A 19,541-nucleotide genomic window follows, 5' to 3' on the forward strand; every position below is an offset into this window, starting at 1 on the left:
AATACCACATTCATAGTACCACTTTTCATGTTTACACTAACCACTTTTACTCTCACTTTTAATGAAGAGTAAAATACAATTATACCCTTAGGATTAACTAATCTAGCTATGGTCCAATCATTCCAAGGCAGTAAGGTACATGTTTATATCTGCTAAATTCTTAGTAATCCGCTAAGTTGTTGCCGATTCTTGATTACTTTGGTAGTTGACTTTGTTTGTTTGAGTAATTTTTTTTATTACTCGATATTTGACTTACTTGAAACAAGTACTTGGAAAAAAAAATTGATACTTGCAAGTAATTTGCCTTACCTTGTTATTTGTTAAACCAAATAATTATTTCTTGACTACATACAAAAAAAGACACATATTCTAAAATTTTAACATCTAAAAGTCACATAAATTTTCAAAGTTGTAGACAAAAATGAAAATAACCTTTGAAATATTGAAAGATCATATGAAACTCATTGTTCCTCTATTTTGTTCTTCCATTTTATTTTGATGCTCCAAAAAATTTTTTTGTCGATTTCTTGGTCATGTTTTGCTCCTGCAAAACCAAAAAACGTTTTGTTCCTGCAAAAAAAAGTTCTTAAATGCAAACCAAACGTACATGATAATATGATGAATCTTAAATTGCAAGTAACAAGTACTATTTAGCAAGTAACGAGTATTTCATAAAATGAGTAACAAGTAATAAGGCAATTACCAAAAAAATAAAATGATGCGATTTTTGCTTTGTCTTTACAAGTAGTAAAAAATTTTGACTTGTTACTTGTCTTGTCAAGGACAAGTATTCAATTTTTCAGTACAAGTACGGGTCAAGTTATGAGTATAAGGCGAATATCAAATAATGATACTTATCTTTAGAAGGAACAATACCATTAGGATCTCTATATTTTCAGACATAAGCTTCATTTTGAATATTAGAAATTTTGCCTTTAAATAACACATTGACTTCAGCCGGAACAAAAAAACTTCACTAACCTTTAATAAAATATTCTGCAAAACTATACCAATGAATTTTGTTTCGTTTTTCTTTTTTTTTTTAATTATTTTGATATTGTATCTTTGTTCTTGTTATTTTGTATGTTTTCATTTTCAACAATGTATTTTAGAATTTGATTGTACAGCGATATCACAAACATATTATTAAATAATATGCCAAATTTTATATAAAAATGTTGATGGAATCTTTGAGGCATTGAGATTCTTTTTAGTTGAAATATTTAATTTTATTAAATAAGAAATAATTATATACAAAACGGAAAAAGTTCTATTTAAAATAGTCAACGTAAAAGAAGATAAGACAACCGTCTGTCTGTATGATGGATATTGATATGGCTATTAAATTAAGTGGACACGTATAAATGCTTTGTAGATTTTCCTTATTCCGTAGGTACTTGGTCGTTTTAGTTCTCTGCTGTATATCATCAACTCTCTAGATACACGTGATTGTCTTTAGGGTGTAAATTTTGACTCAAATTTTTAGGGTAGAATGGTTTTAGAAAAAAAAACATCTGACATGAATTAAAGATTAATAAAGCATAAATTAGATGTTTTTTTTAAATTATATCGAAGTGGAAACACAGATCATGGAAAAATATAAATTTTATATTTATTTTTCGTATAAATTTTAGATTTATACAAGTGAATCAGTCAATTCAATTCTCAACAGCCGCAGTCCAATACAAAAGGCTTCCTCGAGTACTATGTGTTTCAGACCGCCATATACATTCTATGGAGATAGCGAAATTGTCGCCTTTATGGCGACACACCCACTCCCCGGTGTAACCTGATCTGCCTCATTGACGAACAAATGCGCACAAGGTTGCAAACGATCGCAGATAGGCGATATGTTGAAGGTTTTCAACTGTGGCTTCAAGCTATATCATAGAAAAACATCTCAGGAAATTGTCAGCGATCAAGCTTAAATTTTTTCAGATTAAATGATGCATTCCTTGTAAAAAAAAGAACCATTTTTCTTTCGAGTTTAATTTAATATTTAATTCAAAATAATTTTTAATGATTATTTTAAAAAAAATAAAAAAAATTTCAAAAGTAAGTTAAAATATTTAACTGGTGCTATATTGATGGAGCGTGGACAAAACAGTTTTTTTATAGGATAATATGATGGTTCTGTATCACAGGTTCAAAAGATAATATGATGAAAAATATTTGACGAAGCTTACTTTTTGATACATAATGTGAATTCTGATTTATGTGATGGAACTGATTAAACTCTTTAAAATTGGTGACTCGGTTCAATATCAACTGTTTAAAAAAAAAATTACAATTTTTAAATTATTTCATGAAAAAGTTCACATTTTATATATTAATCTAAACAAATTAGTTTCATTATATTTATACTATTTTTAGAGTTTCCATTATATTTTATATTATTAACGGAATACTAACAATGATATATAGGTTATAAAAATTAATTAAATAGTTAATTATACATGCCAAAGTTTATTTATATCGAGCTTATAATCATTATTCAACGTTGTATTACCACCATCATGCCGAAGTTTAAATCATATCTGATGCAAGATCAGAAACTGGCCCTAATCCGACTACCCAAATCCTAACTATGAAACAAGATCTAAGAATCCGGTCCAAAACAATGGATTTGAGAGAAAGCTTCAACCGGTTCATATAGGTTAACCGTACTCAGCCGACCCATCTACCCAGTCTATACGAATTTATCAGCCAGTTCGACCAGTTTAACATCAATAAGAAGACAACAGATATAGAAGATCGTCCACTTGAAGAATTCGGTCCAAAGAATACTTGAATAGTTCAATCCATTTCCAGTCCAGCAAGGAGGATATTTTGGGCAGCCTTACGTATGAGAGACATGAGGGTAACATCGATACGTTTCGAGACGGACTGCTCGAACCTATTGGATATAACTACGAATTCGATGGATTGGCCAACATTCGCGATGGAGATGGAGGTGTTCTATAGACTACATGAGGACTTCGAGGATGTGAGCCTTATTCACATTCCTCGGAGCACGAATGGTCGGACGGACGCGTTAGCGAGCGAAGCCAGAACCAGAAGCTATATTTTCTTCCATATAGATTAAACGCAGACATATGAAGGTGCTCTCCAGAAAATCGGCTCGTCTAACCGACACTTGATCTAGTTTTAAATGGGCAGTTGACAAAAAAACTATCAAAATTTGTATGAGAATTGTTCAAGCTTGTTGAGGAGAATTTAGTGGTGACTAAGAAGAAATGTCAAGTTAAAAGGTCAAGTTGTTGAAAAAATTGAAAGAAGAAGAGGAGGACGATTTAGTATGGTCTTGGATTCAAAGGAGAATCTTCAAAAGCTAAAGGTGTCTTTGTGTTAGCAGGAAAAGCAAAGACTATAGATGCATCCTCTACAAAGCTAATGGTTAAGGTTTCTGCAGGGAGTACAACTGATGTGAAGACTGCAAATGATGTAAAGACTGGACTAATACGAGTACTGCCACAACGAGTGCTACAGAGAATTTTCTGACTTGAGTGCATCTCAACGAAATTTTTGTCATAATTGTGGTGTTATTGGGCATATTAGGCTAAACTGTATCAAGCTATTGAGGGAGGACAATCGGGTGGAGCAAGTTTATGATATGGGGTTTCAAGGTCCAATATGTTATTCTTGTGAAGTTCAAGGACATGTTCGTGATGGTTTCTAGTTTGTTCAAGGAGCAAAACATGAAGGGATGAGACTCATGAATATGTGATCTAGAAGATTTGATTGTTATGGTGATGGTACAATGAGATTTCATCCATGGTTTTGAACCATGATGTGTCTTATATGGTGAGATTGGAGATATGATTTTCAAGGAAGCAATGATAAGCGCACATACATAGTTAAAAAAGGGAAATTGAAGATATATATATTTCTGGAGTATTTGTATCAAATCACGAAGTGGTACAAGAGGTAGTACAGATGCGGACACGTGGGTTGTGTTGGAATTTATGTATTGTGATGTGTGCGAAATGTTAAGCTTGGAAAAATTAGGCTATATTTGTTTGAAGACAAATGGAAATTTACTTTAAGTGAAATAGAAGTTTGCTTGTAGGGAAAAAAAGTAAAAGGGAAAATATTACTTTAAGAAAAATTTCCTTGGGTGAACTTGAAGTGCAAGTATAGGTTTGCTATATAAAGATGATTTTTTTTATGATGAAAAGCGAATCTTGGAGAATAAAAAACTGAAAGAGGTTTGTGGTTGTGTGATTGATGTGAGTTAGCTGTTGATGTATTTGGTGACATACTTCCAAAGATTTGAAAGATTGAAATCTAAGTTCTAGAGTGAGTTTTATCTTAAGATTAAGCTATCTTAGAGAATTCTTATAATATAGAAGGGTGGTATTTCAAGAAGATCACTCTTAATTTACGTGTTAGCAAATTAGTTGTTTTTGCTTTCTTATTTTAATGAATATCGAAAAAATTGTATTTTATTTATTGTATGTTCTTTACTATGACTTCATAAACACTTTCAATGAGCAGCTATAGATATATCGTTTTATCTATCAAGAACGGATCTTGAGAGATGCTCGGCAATTAAATTGCACAACCCAAATTCCTTCTCATACTCACTAAACTGAGCTCCCCTAATTGTGTTCCTAAATGCGGTTAAGTGAGACATGGGGTTAGTTTTCCCTTAATAAGCTGGAAGAGTTTTAGCTTGAGAGTGAGATGAAAAAATGAATGGAAATAAACTGATGATGGGAATTAGTTTTTATATTGAAGACTTCATACGGTTTTACAAATCCCTACAATATGGGGAGTATATATGAAAAGTGACTAGAATGTGTGTAGAATTGTAAACTGTCTCGAATTGGTCCCTCCTATTTATGTTATTTATGTTTCTCTTCTTGATTTTTACATTTAATGGCACTGTATTTGGTATGTTTAAATTTTTTTGGTCAAATCGCTTGATGACTCATATTTGAAGTGAATGCAAACAAGGTCTCATATTAGAAATTTAGATAAATAATGTCTATTATATAAAAGATGTCTAGCTTTGATTAGTACGAGACATTTTGAAAAAGAGTTCAAAACCAAATTTATGCGATGCATAACTCTGATTAGTACTATACATTTTGGAAAGAAGCCTAAAACCAAATTTATACGAGCTTTGATTGTTCGTCTAAAATTAAACAATATCATACTAATCGACCTGAGAAAAATTAGACATGCGCTTGAAAAAACCTAAAAATCTTGAATAAGTTTTTAGTTCATTCAGAGTTGACATCTAGTACTTAAAAGGATGCATAATTCTGATTAGTATTATACCTTTTTGAAAGGAGTCTAAAACCAAATCTATACGAGCTTTGATTGTTCGTCCCAAATTAAATAATATCATACTAATCGACATGAGAAGAAATGACATGGGCTTGAAAAAAAACTAAAAGTCTTGAATAAGTTTTTAGTTCATTCAGAGTTGACATCTGGTGTACCAAATAGGTTTCCATCATGCCGTTTATTCTATGTAGATATGAGTTTCATTCTTGACTTTGATCCATACTTCACACATTAACAATGTTCTTGCTTTGTTTCTTATTTATAGGCTCTTTATTTACGCTTTATTGGATTATAGTTTTGACCAAAATTTATAACTTATAATCACACTCGTAAATTCAATTCTTGTTGTATATTTACAAGGCTATTATACACAAGGATGTATTTGATGGAGTTAATACAAATCAAATCATAATAAGTTTTATTGAGTTAATATCATATATTGTAATCATGTTGTTTTGTCGACTTTGAGTGTATTTTGTTAAAATAACTTTGTATTAGTTGTATTTATATACATTTTATTAATTTCTAAAACGATTAAGTTATATAAATACAACTTATTTATATAACTAAAAAGAATAAAGTTTATATAACTTATTTATTAATACAAGTTAAAAGAATTCTAAAAAGAACAAACAATAATATAAAGTTTGTGTTTCCAAACGATTTGTTTCTGCGATAAGTTACGAGAATATTAACACTCGTTTCATGATCTCTCAGAAACGGTATGCACCACTTATTCTAATGTTTATCTCAGATCACATCATATCATCCAAATCCCCAATAAGAACAAAATAAAAATGTACAGTAGGACCAATCGATCCAAATATTATATACTCATCAGTATTATTTCAAATGGTAAGAAAGAGGATGAGTAACAATAGAATCACCCTGTGAGATATAAGATGTTAGTTCAGAAGTCCATAGACTTGGACATAACACTTTAAATAGATATAATTTTAACTTTAAACTAATGTAGCAAATAGAAAACCTAATGCGACCAAAAACCAAACAAAGTTCCTATTTAGGAGATAAGTACCCCCCCCCCCCCCCCCCCCCCCCCCCCCCCCCCTCCCTCCCCTCCCCTCTTCCCCTCCCCTCCCCAATAGAAGCTTCCGTTATGGAAGATTCATGTATTGAATTTTATGCCCACATTCACCAACTGAAGACGTTTTATCGACCTCTACGCTACAGCTCAACATGTCAACTTAGCTGGCCGCATCATTCATCACACTCGTCTCAGTCTGACATACATAAGTACATCTCTGTATCTAGCTAACATTTATACTCGTCTCATAACCCAACTATAATTATCCATTAAAGCAAGCAATGTTGAACTCTCTAAAATCCTATTTTCAGTTTAAGCAGAAAACATACTATAAGTATACGAAGACTCCAAAAAGACTTAATCCACAAATATTGGATATATTTCAACTAAACCATACCAATTTTAACTCCAAAACTATGTACAAGAAATTACGAGAATATCTCTCATATTTACCCATGGTTGGAACGATGGATGGAAGATGTTAGATTTCTAGTTATCTAAAATAATATTTTCAAAAATTGTAACTCTTTTTAAATATAAACTCCCCAAAATAGGTATTTTTTCTAAAATGAAAAAATTTCCATAAATGGAACTAGTCTTGAAATGATTTTTTTTTTAAAAATAGATATATTACAATGGTACCATTAAGAAGTTTTCCATAATAGAATAAAGGTTTCTTAATTAGAAAAATAGATATAGGGTTTCCAAATTCAAAACATAATCGAGACAAAAACTAAAACCGTCATGATTTCTAAACATACCTCGGTTTATCGATCATGAAGATGATTTCAAAATATGAGAGCGAGATATTTTTATTGATACTAAGATCACATTCTGGATTCTTCCGCACCTATAAAAAAATCTTAGTTAAAGTTTACTGTTTGTGAATCCAATCTCAGAAATGAGTTTGGAAGAAACAAACATAATTCTTAAACCATAACTTCAAATGATTCTCCCCTTTCGGGTATAGCTAGATCTATGAATTGCCTTGAAAGTTAAGTTTCAAAATTCTCTGTTTGAATCAGCAATTTTTCTCTTCTCCTAAAACGTCTCTAGTGGACTTTATTCTCGTTTTTAATCTGTTTAAATAAAAAAATAGGATTTCTTCCAATGGAGATGAATTTTAATTACTATACCGAGATTAATGAGTCGTTACAAGAATCTTGTTAAACAAATTTACAAATTGGTATATTGTATGATAAAATATGCTTTCTCTTGAACATGATACACCTCTGGTTATTGTTTATTTCCTTGCTGTCCACTGTCCAAAATAAAAACTTTTAAAACGAAAATACAGAGAACGACAAGTACAACGGAAACTCATAGGAAGTGAAGGAACACAACAAAGGAAATGATACTTCCGAACAATAAAGATTATGAGCATTAAATTAAAAATAAATGTGTGCGTGCGTGTGGGTCAAAATTAATAAATATTACGTACGTGTGTGTTTTAGTCAAAAGAATCAACACCGTCACTCACTATAGCTAATAATGTCGGAGCAATGTCTCCTTGTAGACTATCCTCTGCATTATATATACACCCATTCTTAGTGCTTGTTCCTCATCAGGGCTCACATTTTATATATATCAAAACTTTCACTCTAATAATTCTCTTTCCCTCTCTCTCTGCTACAACTTACAAGTCTAAGTACTTGTCCTTCTTACATATATATTGATCACCGATTTATAACATCTAAGAATGTTGTCAAGCAAAGTTATCAACGAATCTCACGGACAAGACTCATCCTACTTTCTTGGATGGCAAGAATACGAGAAGAATCCTTTCCACGAAACACTTAACCCTAGTGGGATCGTTCAAATGGGTCTTGCTGAAAACCAGGTTTGTATGAATCCTTAACTAATAGTACAAAACTAAACTACTATGAAAAAAAACTCTAAAACTTCTTTGATTAATTCCCGCTCATTGGTTGGTGTATAACCTTTGTTTATGCAGCTTTCATTCGACCTGATAGAGTCGTGGCTTGACGATCACCCCGAAGTCTTGGGTTTGAAGAAAAACGAAGAGTCAGTTTTTAAACATTTAGCTCTGTTCCAAGATTACCATGGCTTGCCGGCTTTCAAAGATGTAAGTAATACTAACTTCTCTGATTTATTCAGAGTGTATAATCCAAGTTTTACTGTACGACGATGACAATAAGTATATATGCTTTGATACGACAGGCCATGGCTAAATTCATGGAAAAAATCAGAGGGAGCAAAGTGAAATTCAATGCAAACAAGATGGTGCTCACAGCTGGCTCAACCTCGGCTAACGAGACTCTAATGTTCTGCCTCGCTAATCCAGGAGATGCCTTTCTTATCCCTGCACCTTATTATCCAGGGTACGTTTATACTAACGTTTTCAAATTCATTACCGTTGGTTACAAGAAAGGCAAACTAAATTTGTTTGTTGGCTTTATCGTTTGAAGGTTTGATAGAGATCTCAAGTGGCGGACAGGAGTAGAGATTGTTCCGATCCATTGTGTAAGCTCAAATGGGTACAAGATAACAAAGGAAGCGTTGGAAGACGCGTACGAACGAGCTCACAAACTTAATCTAAATGTTAAAGGAGTTCTCATAACGAATCCTTCAAACCCTCTTGGAACTTCCACCACCCGTGGCGAGCTTGATCTTCTTCTCACCTTCACATCCGCCAAGAAAATCCATATGGTGAGCGATGAGATCTACTCGGGGACGGTGTTTGACTCTCCTGAGTTCACCAGCGTACTAGAAGTGGCCAAGGATAAGAACATGGATTTGGATGAAAAAATTCATGTTGTTTACAGTTTGTCTAAGGATCTAGGCCTCCCTGGATTTCGCGTAGGCTTGATTTACTCAAACAATGAGAAAGTGGTGTCAGCGGCGACCAAAATGTCCAGTTTTGGACTCATTTCTTCCCAAACTCAGCATCTGCTAGCCAACTTGCTGTCTGACGAAAGATTCACGACCAAGTACTTGGAGGTGAACAGGAAGAGGCTGAGAGAGAGAAGAGACAGGTTGGTTTCGGGTTTGAAGAAAGCCGGGATCGGTTGTTTGAAGAGCAATGGGGGTTTGTTCTGTTGGGTTGATTTAAGACACCTCTTGAAATCCAACACGTTCGAGGCCGAACACTCTTTATGGACAAAGATTGTATGTGAAGTCGGTCTAAACATCTCTCCAGGCTCATCTTGTCACTCTGATGAGCCTGGTTGGTTCAGAGTTTGTTTTGCCAATATGTCAGACCAAACACTCGGGGTTGCTATGGACCGTGTACACGGTTTTGTAGAGGCCATGGTGATGAATACTAATCATGGTAAACAAAAGAGAACAATGTGGGATTCAAGGAGAAGATCACTTATCAACAAATGGGTCTCCAAGCTATCCTCTGTTCAATGTGAATCAGAACGTTGATGATTTTTTCTCCAAGATTTCTCGATTGCTTTCCAAATTTTCTGTTTCTTTTTAATATGGTTTTTCACTCCAGATCTGGCACATGCCATTGTGGAGTTTAGCGCTACAAAATAAGAAAAAAGTACTGTTCTTTTTATGCGAGGATTGAATGAAAATCCTATTTGTGTTTTGTTCTTTTGTGTATTCTTTTATTCTTTAATATTCATGTAATACTGTAACATGGAATAATATCACTTCTTTTATTTCAAAGGAAACCTCTGTTGATTCATTTCCTGAAATTAAGGTAAATCGAACGTACAGGAGACACTGTACCAGATTTTTGTACGATCCTTTTACATAAAGGCACATTTTGGCCAATTGGCACACTTTTATTTCGTCTTTAGCTGTAATAAATTTTTTTTACCAAAAAAACAATATATTTTTAAAGATAATTATTGACCCAAATTGCCTTTAGTTATGATCAAAAGATTTTCTTAACACATAAAAAATAAAATCATTTTGCATAATTTTATATTATTATTTATTATAGCTTTTCATTTGTTTTTAATTATTTTAATTTATAAGCTATATAAACGAATTTTTGATGAAACTGAAAATTACATTTTTTGATCTTTTTGGTCAATATTGTTTTTTTGATATTCATATGTTTATTGACATTTTAATATTTTCATTTTATTTTTAAATCTCAAATTTAAATTTTACAAATAACTTATTATAGATAAGATATTGTGGATCGTGAAACACGTATTGCGGACCGTGTATATGATTGAGTGTATTGTTGAATAGGTTGTGGGCATGCTTTTGGTGGGCATATAGGTTGTGGACAACTGAGTTATGGATTATGAAATTTTGACGGAGACTAACATTGAGTTGGCTTAGTGGTAAAAGGGTTATGGTTATAACTACCGCCACCCGGATTCAATTCCCGGTGGAAGAGACTATTTATAATGCTTAGTTATAAGTATAATATTAGTTATAACTAAACTCATTTATAAAATATTTTTTTTTAAATACCTTAAAAATTTATCCTATGCTATTCCATTTTCTGGAATTTTTTTACCACAGCATCATTTGTTATTTTCTCAAATAATTATTTTTCAACAAAACAAACAATACAATCATTTAGAAACCGATCACTTATCTGCTTCTGCAAGATAGTCTTCACAATTTTCATTGCAGAAAAACATCTTTCAACTGTAGTAATGACAACAAGTAAAGTCAAAACTAGTTTTAAAAGCCGAGAAACCTGAGGATGTGAAAGATGTTTATTTGCCTCTACCATCATACATACAAGATCTCCAAGATCCTTCAAATTAACAACTCTTTCATCTTCACGGATCTCCAAGATCCTTCAAATTAACAACTCTTTGATATTCATATTAATTTTATTATTTTATGTGGTTTTGGATAGAATATTACTAAATCTCATCAAAATATATTAAGTGTTAAGAAAATATAAAGATAATTCCATTGTGAATATAAAACAAACCATATAATAACGGTTCTTACTTATATAAAATATGTATACATATAAATTATTAATTTATAATTTTAGTGGGACCATATATTTACATAGAATTTTCTAAATATTATTTTATTGATTTGTGTCAAATTTTAAACTGGTCCAAGTTGGGACCAGCGAAATTTATTAATTTATAGAGATTATTAATTTTTCGAGTATTAATTTATAGAAGTCCTACTGTATATAATTCTTTTTTTGAAAATGTAGACCGGGGAACGTGAACCCGTAGACCACCACGTACGTCCGCCCCTGAGTGAGTATAAAAAGTTAGATACGATTGGACGACGTATTTTTTAAAAAGAAATCCACCTCGTTTAAGGATTTACATCAAAATAACATATTAGCTAGTTGAAAGTAGACAACATTTTCTGAGAGACTTATTTCGGGTGGTGAGATCGTGGATGATGAGAAAGTCGTGAATAGAAAATTCATGGATGGGTGAACCCTGCAAACTGAATCGCGTTCTCCGTAGATGGGAGATCTGTGAATATGTTTATTTCATTAGACATTAAAAGTGGTGTACACTTTTCATGGTATAGATCTTAAAGCAACAGCATAACTGAGGCGTGATATCGCGGTGTGAAAGCAGTGTGAATACGTTTGATATGCTCAAAACTACCCTATTAAGCTACTCTGCAATTTCAGAAGTGCATTGCAGTATTTAAGGATCAAATCCACAAAAACTCTGGTTTACACAATAAAATTCAGTTATTGAATTAATCCAAACAAGTAAATAGAACACAATAAAAAGGCAGAAAATAAAGAGGTTGTAAACTATGGAGAAATTCGCAGTAAATAAAAATCGTAGATAAACAATTTTTCAGGGTTTATGAAGAATAGTCCTTGAACTCAAACAATATTCAAATAAATCAACTTTCATTGCATGGACTATTTATGTTTAGATCCTACAACCAAATCTCTTGACAGAGCCATGACAAATTGTGCATGGTCAGAGTTGTTCCCTTCGACTGTAGTGTCTATCTCCGGTTTGAGGGATCTGATCATAGATTCCTTCTCACATGTTCGGTCAAGCAATTAAGCAAAAGAGAGGCACATTTTGGTTTGATAGAAGATTGCGCAAAAAAAAAAAAAATCCGAGAATTGGTTCAATCTCACTGGCCTTGCTCAGAGCCCGAATCAGTCATCTCCAAAACAAACAGGGTCAGAGGCAAAATCATCGAGTGGACGAAGGAGAAGAATCTAGTATTGAAGTGATCAAATCTACCCAAGACGTCTTAGAGGAAGCTCTCTCTCTCTCTCTCTCTCTGCCCCTGTTCCAGACCCGGAGTGTATCTCATCCATCTCCCGATTACTTGAACAGGCCTATCTCGATGAGGAAGAATATTGGAAACAGCCGAGTCGAATTCAGTGGCTCCAATGTGACGATCGTAAATCTGGTTTCTTTCATGCTGTCACGAGGGACAGATGCCAGGAAAACAAACTCCCTATTATTGAGGAAAAGCTGATAACACCAAGGTAGGGACAGATGACAAGAAAACAAACTCCCTATTATTGAAGGATGTAACGTTTTCTCTTACACACATTTCATAAAGAGATGTAAACGGATCAAGAAAATTCATAAAAAAACATACCTTTTCACACATTATTAGAACACATATTATAAATAAAACATTATGAAAAATAAAAATAAAAAGTGAAAATGACTAGGAAGTCTCAAACCCCTTGAACGATATAAGACATTAAATACGGGTAAGAAAATAAAGCTATAGGTAGCAAACTTGTGAAGGAAAGTTGAAATCATGAACTGTAAACGAGAGAGGCAACAAAAGGTTGTTATTATATGGCTAACCCTTCTGGATATCTGCATGCGGTCTCTTATGGTCCAAGACGATAAGGGCCATCGCCCATGTAATGACCATCCATGTATAGAGCTGCGTGGTGCGGGTGCTGTAGACCATCCATCACCATGAACTGCATGTCTTCGGACGGTTTCCAGTGACGTTTTCTTTGGTTTATGAACCAATTGTTGATCTGTTTCTGATCTAACCCCGTTGATTCCGCCAACGCCACCTTCTCTGATTCCTGCCACACAACACAAATCAGAACCATATCCATATCATCACTTTTTTAGTATTGTTCATTGTTTAAAAACGGTAGATTTAATCACAAAAGCTAGACGATATTAGTTTCAATAAAAGAAAAGGTAGATGTTCTATAAAAAAGGTAGATGATAGTCAGACGAGGTTATAAATTACAGTCTGCTGCTTCGAACAATCTAGATGACTAAAGAATATTAAGGCCCTCGTTATAAGGGAAAAGTATACATATGATCAAGGTTTCCGAACATACAAAATAGTGATATACTATGGAAATTTTAAAGCAAATTTATCTAATTTTCTTATAGAACTTTTTAGCAACACACATATACCAACACGCTTTCAATAAATATGATACTCAGATCATTCAACTTCTTTTGTAACACAAAATGTAATGCCATGCACTTCTCAGACAAGAATCCAAACAAATATCTGTGTAAATACATAACCTAATTTGAAACAAAATATTTCCTCCAATTTTTTTATTGTAGCTTTAGACGACTGCTTTTTTTTTCAAAGCACGAAGCATGGTTCTATTAGGGTATCTCCAACCATAACACTAAAACTGGTGTTGAAATTACACCAAATTGGTGTTTAAGGGTTAAACTTTATTTTTCATGTCCAACCATCACACCAAATTCTACACCAAACTAATATTTTATATTATCAACTTTTTAGTTTTAGTAATTTAATACATTAGTTGTTTATAATTGACTAATTATATGTATCACATTTAGTTTTTATATATATATATATATTTATTTATTAATATTTGGTAATTTTATTTTTATATAAGCTATTTTTCTTTTAGTTAATGTGTATACTTTATTATTTATTTTATTTAAAATATTTGTAAAAATTAAAAATTTATGCATTTAAAATGAAGATCATTTTTATTTTGTTACCATTTAATATAATTGATAATACTCATTTAATTATATTATTAATTAAAATATAAAATAAAATAATAGTTTAATGTTTTAGTAATGTAAAAATACAGATTAAAAATACAAGATATTATGATATACTCATTTTAACTATAAGTTATAACTAAGTAAAAAACTAATCTATCTATTATTAAATAAAAAATAAAAAAATATATTATTTTAATATTTGGTGTAATGAATATTGTTAATTTGGTATAATACTTTTTACATTACAACAAATTTGGTGGGCTGGTATCATTTTTGGTGTTCATTGGAAATGGTATCATATTTACCAAAAAAAATACCAGTATTTTTTAACAACAAACAGCCATTCTATATAATATATCATTTTTTTTGTGGTAAATATGTATACCAATATTAAAGACCTTCGCCATCACCACATTCAGTTTTATTTGTTTTATTTCCTGAAGCTGATAAACTATAACTATAGATCCACGGACTTAAACTTCAAAATTATTTCAAAATTTAGATAACTATAGATCCACGGACTTAAACTTCAAAATTATTTCAAAATTTAGTAAAAGATAAAAATGCTTATCAGCAATATATTTGTAAACGTGTTTGATATATGTATATATACATATGTTATGAAATATGGAAACGCATAAAGGTTTGAACACAAATGATCTCTGCAAAGAGCCTAGCATCTACAAATGATCCCTGCAAAGAGCCTAATCGGCCTAATTAGGAAGGCCCTTTAGAGAAAATCAGGGCAAATTGGAGATTCCCAGCATCTACATTGTTTTCCAAAAGACTGGTTCTAGTATTTATATAGTGTATATTTTAAAAGACTGAAAGCATAGAGAGATGAGAGTAAAATTATACGTACAGAAGGATACGGCCACTTGTAATGCAATTCCCACCACGTGAGAAGCTTCTGCCTTGCTTCTTTGGGAAGTTTACCTTTCTTTTTTTTCTTGGACAGTTCTTGCTTTAGACTGCTCAAGTATCCACTGTATTTCTTCAGCAAGTGATTCTTGAGTTCCCGATCTTCCGCCCTCGGGTCTATTTCCGGTAATTCTGCTTCCCCTCCACTGTTGTTATTATCTTGCTCTTCGTCTGATGATTCCATTCCTTCACTTTTCCCATCTGTTTCAAATTTTAGATTTTCATCAGTCTTATATTTTGATTCAGAATTCACGAGCAATTTAGTCGTACTGACTTTTTTATGAAAATTTGAAACATTTTGCATACTGGAATTGAGAATACCTATTTGTATTTTTTTTCATAGTGAACAACAAAAAGTGTTGTGACAGTAGTACTTTGGGCCGGGTTAAAAGTAAGAAACCAAAAAAAAGCCCCACCCTCTTTGGATGGATTCCACAATAGGGAAAACAAGAACAAATGTGCACATCTGTCTGCAGCCTACGAATTTCTATCATATTAACTATTATATTTTATGATCTTAATTAACACTTGAATGTTTAGATGAAAAATTTTAACCAAATATAATCATAATTATTTTTTGGTCGCCTTATCATAATCTAATTGGTACAAAACTTTCCCGGGAACCAAAGAAATACGCGCCAATGTTGCTCTTGAAATTCATCATGAGCCCTACCTTGGCATTATATTTTCTTTTCTACATTCAATGGTTACATGTGGGTATATGCATGTATATGTATTTGTGAGTTTTATGACATTTACCAGGATTGTTGAGGATGTGAATGGGACCCTGACACAACATGCTAATCTGAGATTCAATACGACGTATATACTCCATTGCTTCTTCAATGGGCCGTGTTAGCTCCTCTCGATATTTAACCAGCATATCACAGTATGCTTCCTGTTGATAAAATTTACGATACAAACAAAAATAAAGACTTAACATATACACTTGAAGAAACGACCCACTATAATTCAGTTTGATAATTAATTTACCATGAATTGATCCAATTCGGGGTCTCTAGACAGCGCAGTTACGGACGCTGTTGGCCGCTGCTGCCTCGCCTCGAATTCTTGTCTTGCCGCCGTAATTTTATCAACCACTTCAGGTGGTGCTCCAATCTGTATATGCAACCCGTGAACATATTTACGCATATCATCTCGTTAATTTAAACAAACAAGAGTGGTATTTTATATATTACTACAACAAAAATAAAACGAAATCCAGTGCTAAATCTATATAACCTTCTGGCAGTCCAAGTAGGCGTGTAGGAGGGTGGAGTAGTGAGGATGAGCGATGATCTTAGCTTTCATGGATTCCATATCATTGTTGTTGTTGTTGTTGTTAGCTTCTTGAGTATTGTGGATGGCTTTCATCAACATAGAGTAGTGATTGATTCTTGAGGAGCTTGCTTCTGATTTAACAGATGCGTTGGTTGGCTGATCATGATCGGATCGGAAGCAATTCTCAGTCGTTTGAGGAAGAAGAGAGCTCATATGTGGGAACAACATGTGTTGTTGATGATTATTGTTATTAGTATTATTGTAACCAGAACCATAATTGGTATTATTGTTGTTGGTGGTGGTGTTATCATTTTTGTTGGAAGAAGAGATTGGAGAGTACAAGAAACTTACTCTATGAGGAGTGGATCTGCTTTCATGTTGATATTCTTCCATACCCAGATGAATAAAATTTGAGAGAGAGAGAGAGAGAGAGAGAGAGAGAGAGAGAGAGAGAGAGAGAGAGAAAGAAAATATAAAAAACTAATGTAATAAAAAAAAACCCTAGAAAATAAAGGGATGGGTGCAAGATGAAGGGGATGTATGTATTCTTTCTTTTGTTCTTATTTCAATCAAAGGTCGATGTTAGACGTTAACCAAATCAAATCCACATGACTAGACGACTCATATCTACGAATCAGAAAGGTGCTTCATAAAAAAAATTGTGAGGTGAAGTTGCACCCAACAAAACAAATAAATTGAAAACGAGATATTTTGAGGAAGAAAAAACGAACTAGGTAAATAGAATTCGTCAAAAAGTGACATGGAAGAGAAGAAATTATAAAAAGGTGAGAGAGAAAGAGGAGAGAGATGTTAACAATAATTAAGAAGTTGGGTGGGTTGAGTAGATTGACAAGACGTCGTTTGCTTTGGTGGCAATAATAAATATTTGAAAATTAAAATAAAGGTAAGAGAGAATGGACAAGAGATAAGGCAAAGGCTTCCCTTCTTTCCTACTTTCTCTTCTGTTTCCCTCTCATAGCTTATTCTGTATTAGAAAATTGAAAGTTTTTTCTCTTCTTTTGGGTCAAAAACTAAGTTTGTTACTCTATGATATATAATTTGGTTAAACTCTAGAATTAAGATGTACCGTCAGTGTTTTGATGAACCAGGTCTCCGCGGCTATATCAGTACCGATACATTTTGGAGAAAAGAAAAAGAAAAAAATATTTGTTAACCCTACCCCTACAAGAAGATCTATTTATGTAACAGATTGGTTATGTGCAGATATTTGTAAGCAATTTGTAAAATAAATTTAGATGTTTTGAGAATATGATCAAATGATTAATTTCTGATTTGATATTCGTATTACATCGGTGGAGAGAGATTATATTGTACTCGTTTTCGGATAGAAGATTGCACAAGAAACAGAGAAGATAAAGATTTAAAGAAATTATAAATATGCTTCACTGGGTGTTACACGAAGTTCTATCAGTTTCAACTATTGGCTCTATGATAAGACCATGCTACAAACACTTCTTTCAACACTTGTTCTGTTCCACGGTCAACAATCAATTTTATATTTATCTCAAGATATATATTCATCTCAAGATATATATTACTCTATTTCATGATTCATGAAATCTATAGAGTGCGAAATATTTTATACAAAAAGAAAGAAGCGAAAATCCTAGGGATCTTAATTAAAAACATCCGCTCATCGAAATTTTTATAATTATTCCTTCACCGGATTTGTTCAAATACCCTAAGGCCATCTCTATCAGAGGAGATGCCAAGTTGCCAACCATCTCTGATTTCTACAAAAACACGACTTAAAAGAGTTTAAGAAGTATTACTATACATAGACATAGGTTTTATGGACTGGTCTTTGGCTATCAGTCATATTGGATACCAATTTTGATGAATTAGTATCTGAAAATCCAATGTTAACTAAACTCATTAATCCTTTTTATTTAACATTAGGTAATTTGGGTATTTACAAGTATTTAGAAAGTAAAAATAGTTATGTTACAGTGGTTTTTGGTTAATTTAGTTATTTAAACATTTTGAATATATTTGGATAGTTAAGTTAGTTTTTATCAGTTTCTTTTTTTTGAATTCGGATACTGAGTAAAACTCAATCCCAACTCAACCCAAAAAACCAGAAATGTATCTGATGATTTTAAAAAATCCAAATGAACATGTTATTAAAAACCTAAAAATCTTTAAAACTAATCCAAACCTAAATATCAGATATTCAAACGCCCGTTTTAGCATAGACAGTAGCTCCATTCGGCAGGTTTAGCGTTCAAATTGTTTTTTTCCTTTTATAACCTTAATTTAATTTAAGTTTTCACTATTAGATGCTTTTAATTAAATTCGCTATGATGTGCTGAAACATTAAATAATAAAAGGCCTTTCATGAAACTTAGATCTTTTGAAAAACAAGATGGGCGACCAGATTCTCTCCTTAACAGAATATTAACTTCTATTCAGTTGTGCCAACCAATTTAATCTCATTAACATGAACAAGCGTATCTCTAGCAGTCCAGAATTACAAAACGTATATTTTTAGTATATGTAGGCCGTCCGCAAAAGCCCCTTTGGTCTTTGCCAAGACTACTGAAACTAAGGAACAGAATCTGGTATTCTGGTTTAAAGAATTATGGTAGAGAAACAAGTTTCTAACAATCTAGTATTTGCCTTCGTTCTATGATATAGATAATCTTATGGGTATAACTCATTCTTAATGTTGAAAGGCTTGTAGGATTAATCGATGCAAGCCGCTCATTCCCGAAAATAAGTATGTCTACCTGTCAATCGTAATGGGGACATGAAGCAAAAGTTGTTCACAGTAGTCACTAGTCAGTTCAAACACAAAAGAAGAAGAAGAATATATTTAAGAATTTTAAATATGTCTTTTCTATTATTTGGTCAAATGTTATGGAAGTAAAAGAAAATGGAAAGCAAGTTGAACCTAGAAATGAAGGACACATTATCAATCGGTCATATGACTCATATTGCAAGAAGTAAGAACTGCCAGTAATAAATGGCCAAAAAGAATCTAAAATGTGGCAAGTAAAGTAAGTAATTGTTAATGACTGGGAACAAAGTAAAGGAAAAGGAGGCAGTGTGAGTGTGTTGAAAGGTTTTTTCAACGATTAACAGTGACAACAATT

The 19,541-nt window shown here is 32.6% G+C and overlaps 2 protein-coding genes across 3 annotated transcripts; one reads left to right on the forward strand and one right to left on the reverse strand.

Moving 5' to 3' along the window:
• Positions 1 to 7,915: 7,915 nt before the first annotated feature.
• On the forward strand, positions 7,916 to 11,402 carry LOC103858466 (1-aminocyclopropane-1-carboxylate synthase 11). The gene is made up of 4 exons (XM_009135832.2): positions 7,916 to 8,180; positions 8,295 to 8,426; positions 8,522 to 8,682; positions 8,770 to 11,402. Exons 1-4 carry the CDS (start codon positions 8,040 to 8,042, stop codon positions 9,728 to 9,730), a joined length of 1,395 nt encoding a protein of 464 aa, XP_009134080.1. The 5' UTR covers positions 7,916 to 8,039; the 3' UTR covers positions 9,731 to 11,402.
• A 1,425-nt stretch (positions 11,403 to 12,827) lies between these two features.
• Positions 12,828 to 17,192, reverse strand: LOC103858468 (homeobox protein knotted-1-like 1). Of its 2 annotated transcripts, XM_009135834.3 has the most exons (6): positions 16,777 to 17,192; positions 16,387 to 16,581; positions 16,138 to 16,263; positions 15,904 to 16,042; positions 15,086 to 15,345; positions 12,828 to 13,295 (listed from the first exon to the last, which is right to left on the reverse strand). In XM_009135834.3, the coding sequence occupies exons 1-6, from the start codon at positions 16,816 to 16,818 to the stop codon at positions 13,089 to 13,091; spliced, it is 969 nt and encodes a 322-aa protein (XP_009134082.1). In that variant the 5' UTR covers positions 16,819 to 17,192; the 3' UTR covers positions 12,828 to 13,088. The 2 variants fall into 2 exon arrangements, with proteins under 2 accessions (XP_009134082.1, XP_009134081.1); XM_009135833.2 differs by having other exon boundaries at positions 16,387 to 16,818.
• Positions 17,193 to 19,541: the final 2,349 nt, after the last annotated feature.

This window comes from Brassica rapa, chromosome A03 (assembly GCF_000309985.2).
Source record: "Brassica rapa cultivar Chiifu-401-42 chromosome A03, CAAS_Brap_v3.01, whole genome shotgun sequence".
Taxonomy (NCBI): Eukaryota; Viridiplantae; Streptophyta; class Magnoliopsida; order Brassicales; family Brassicaceae; genus Brassica; species Brassica rapa.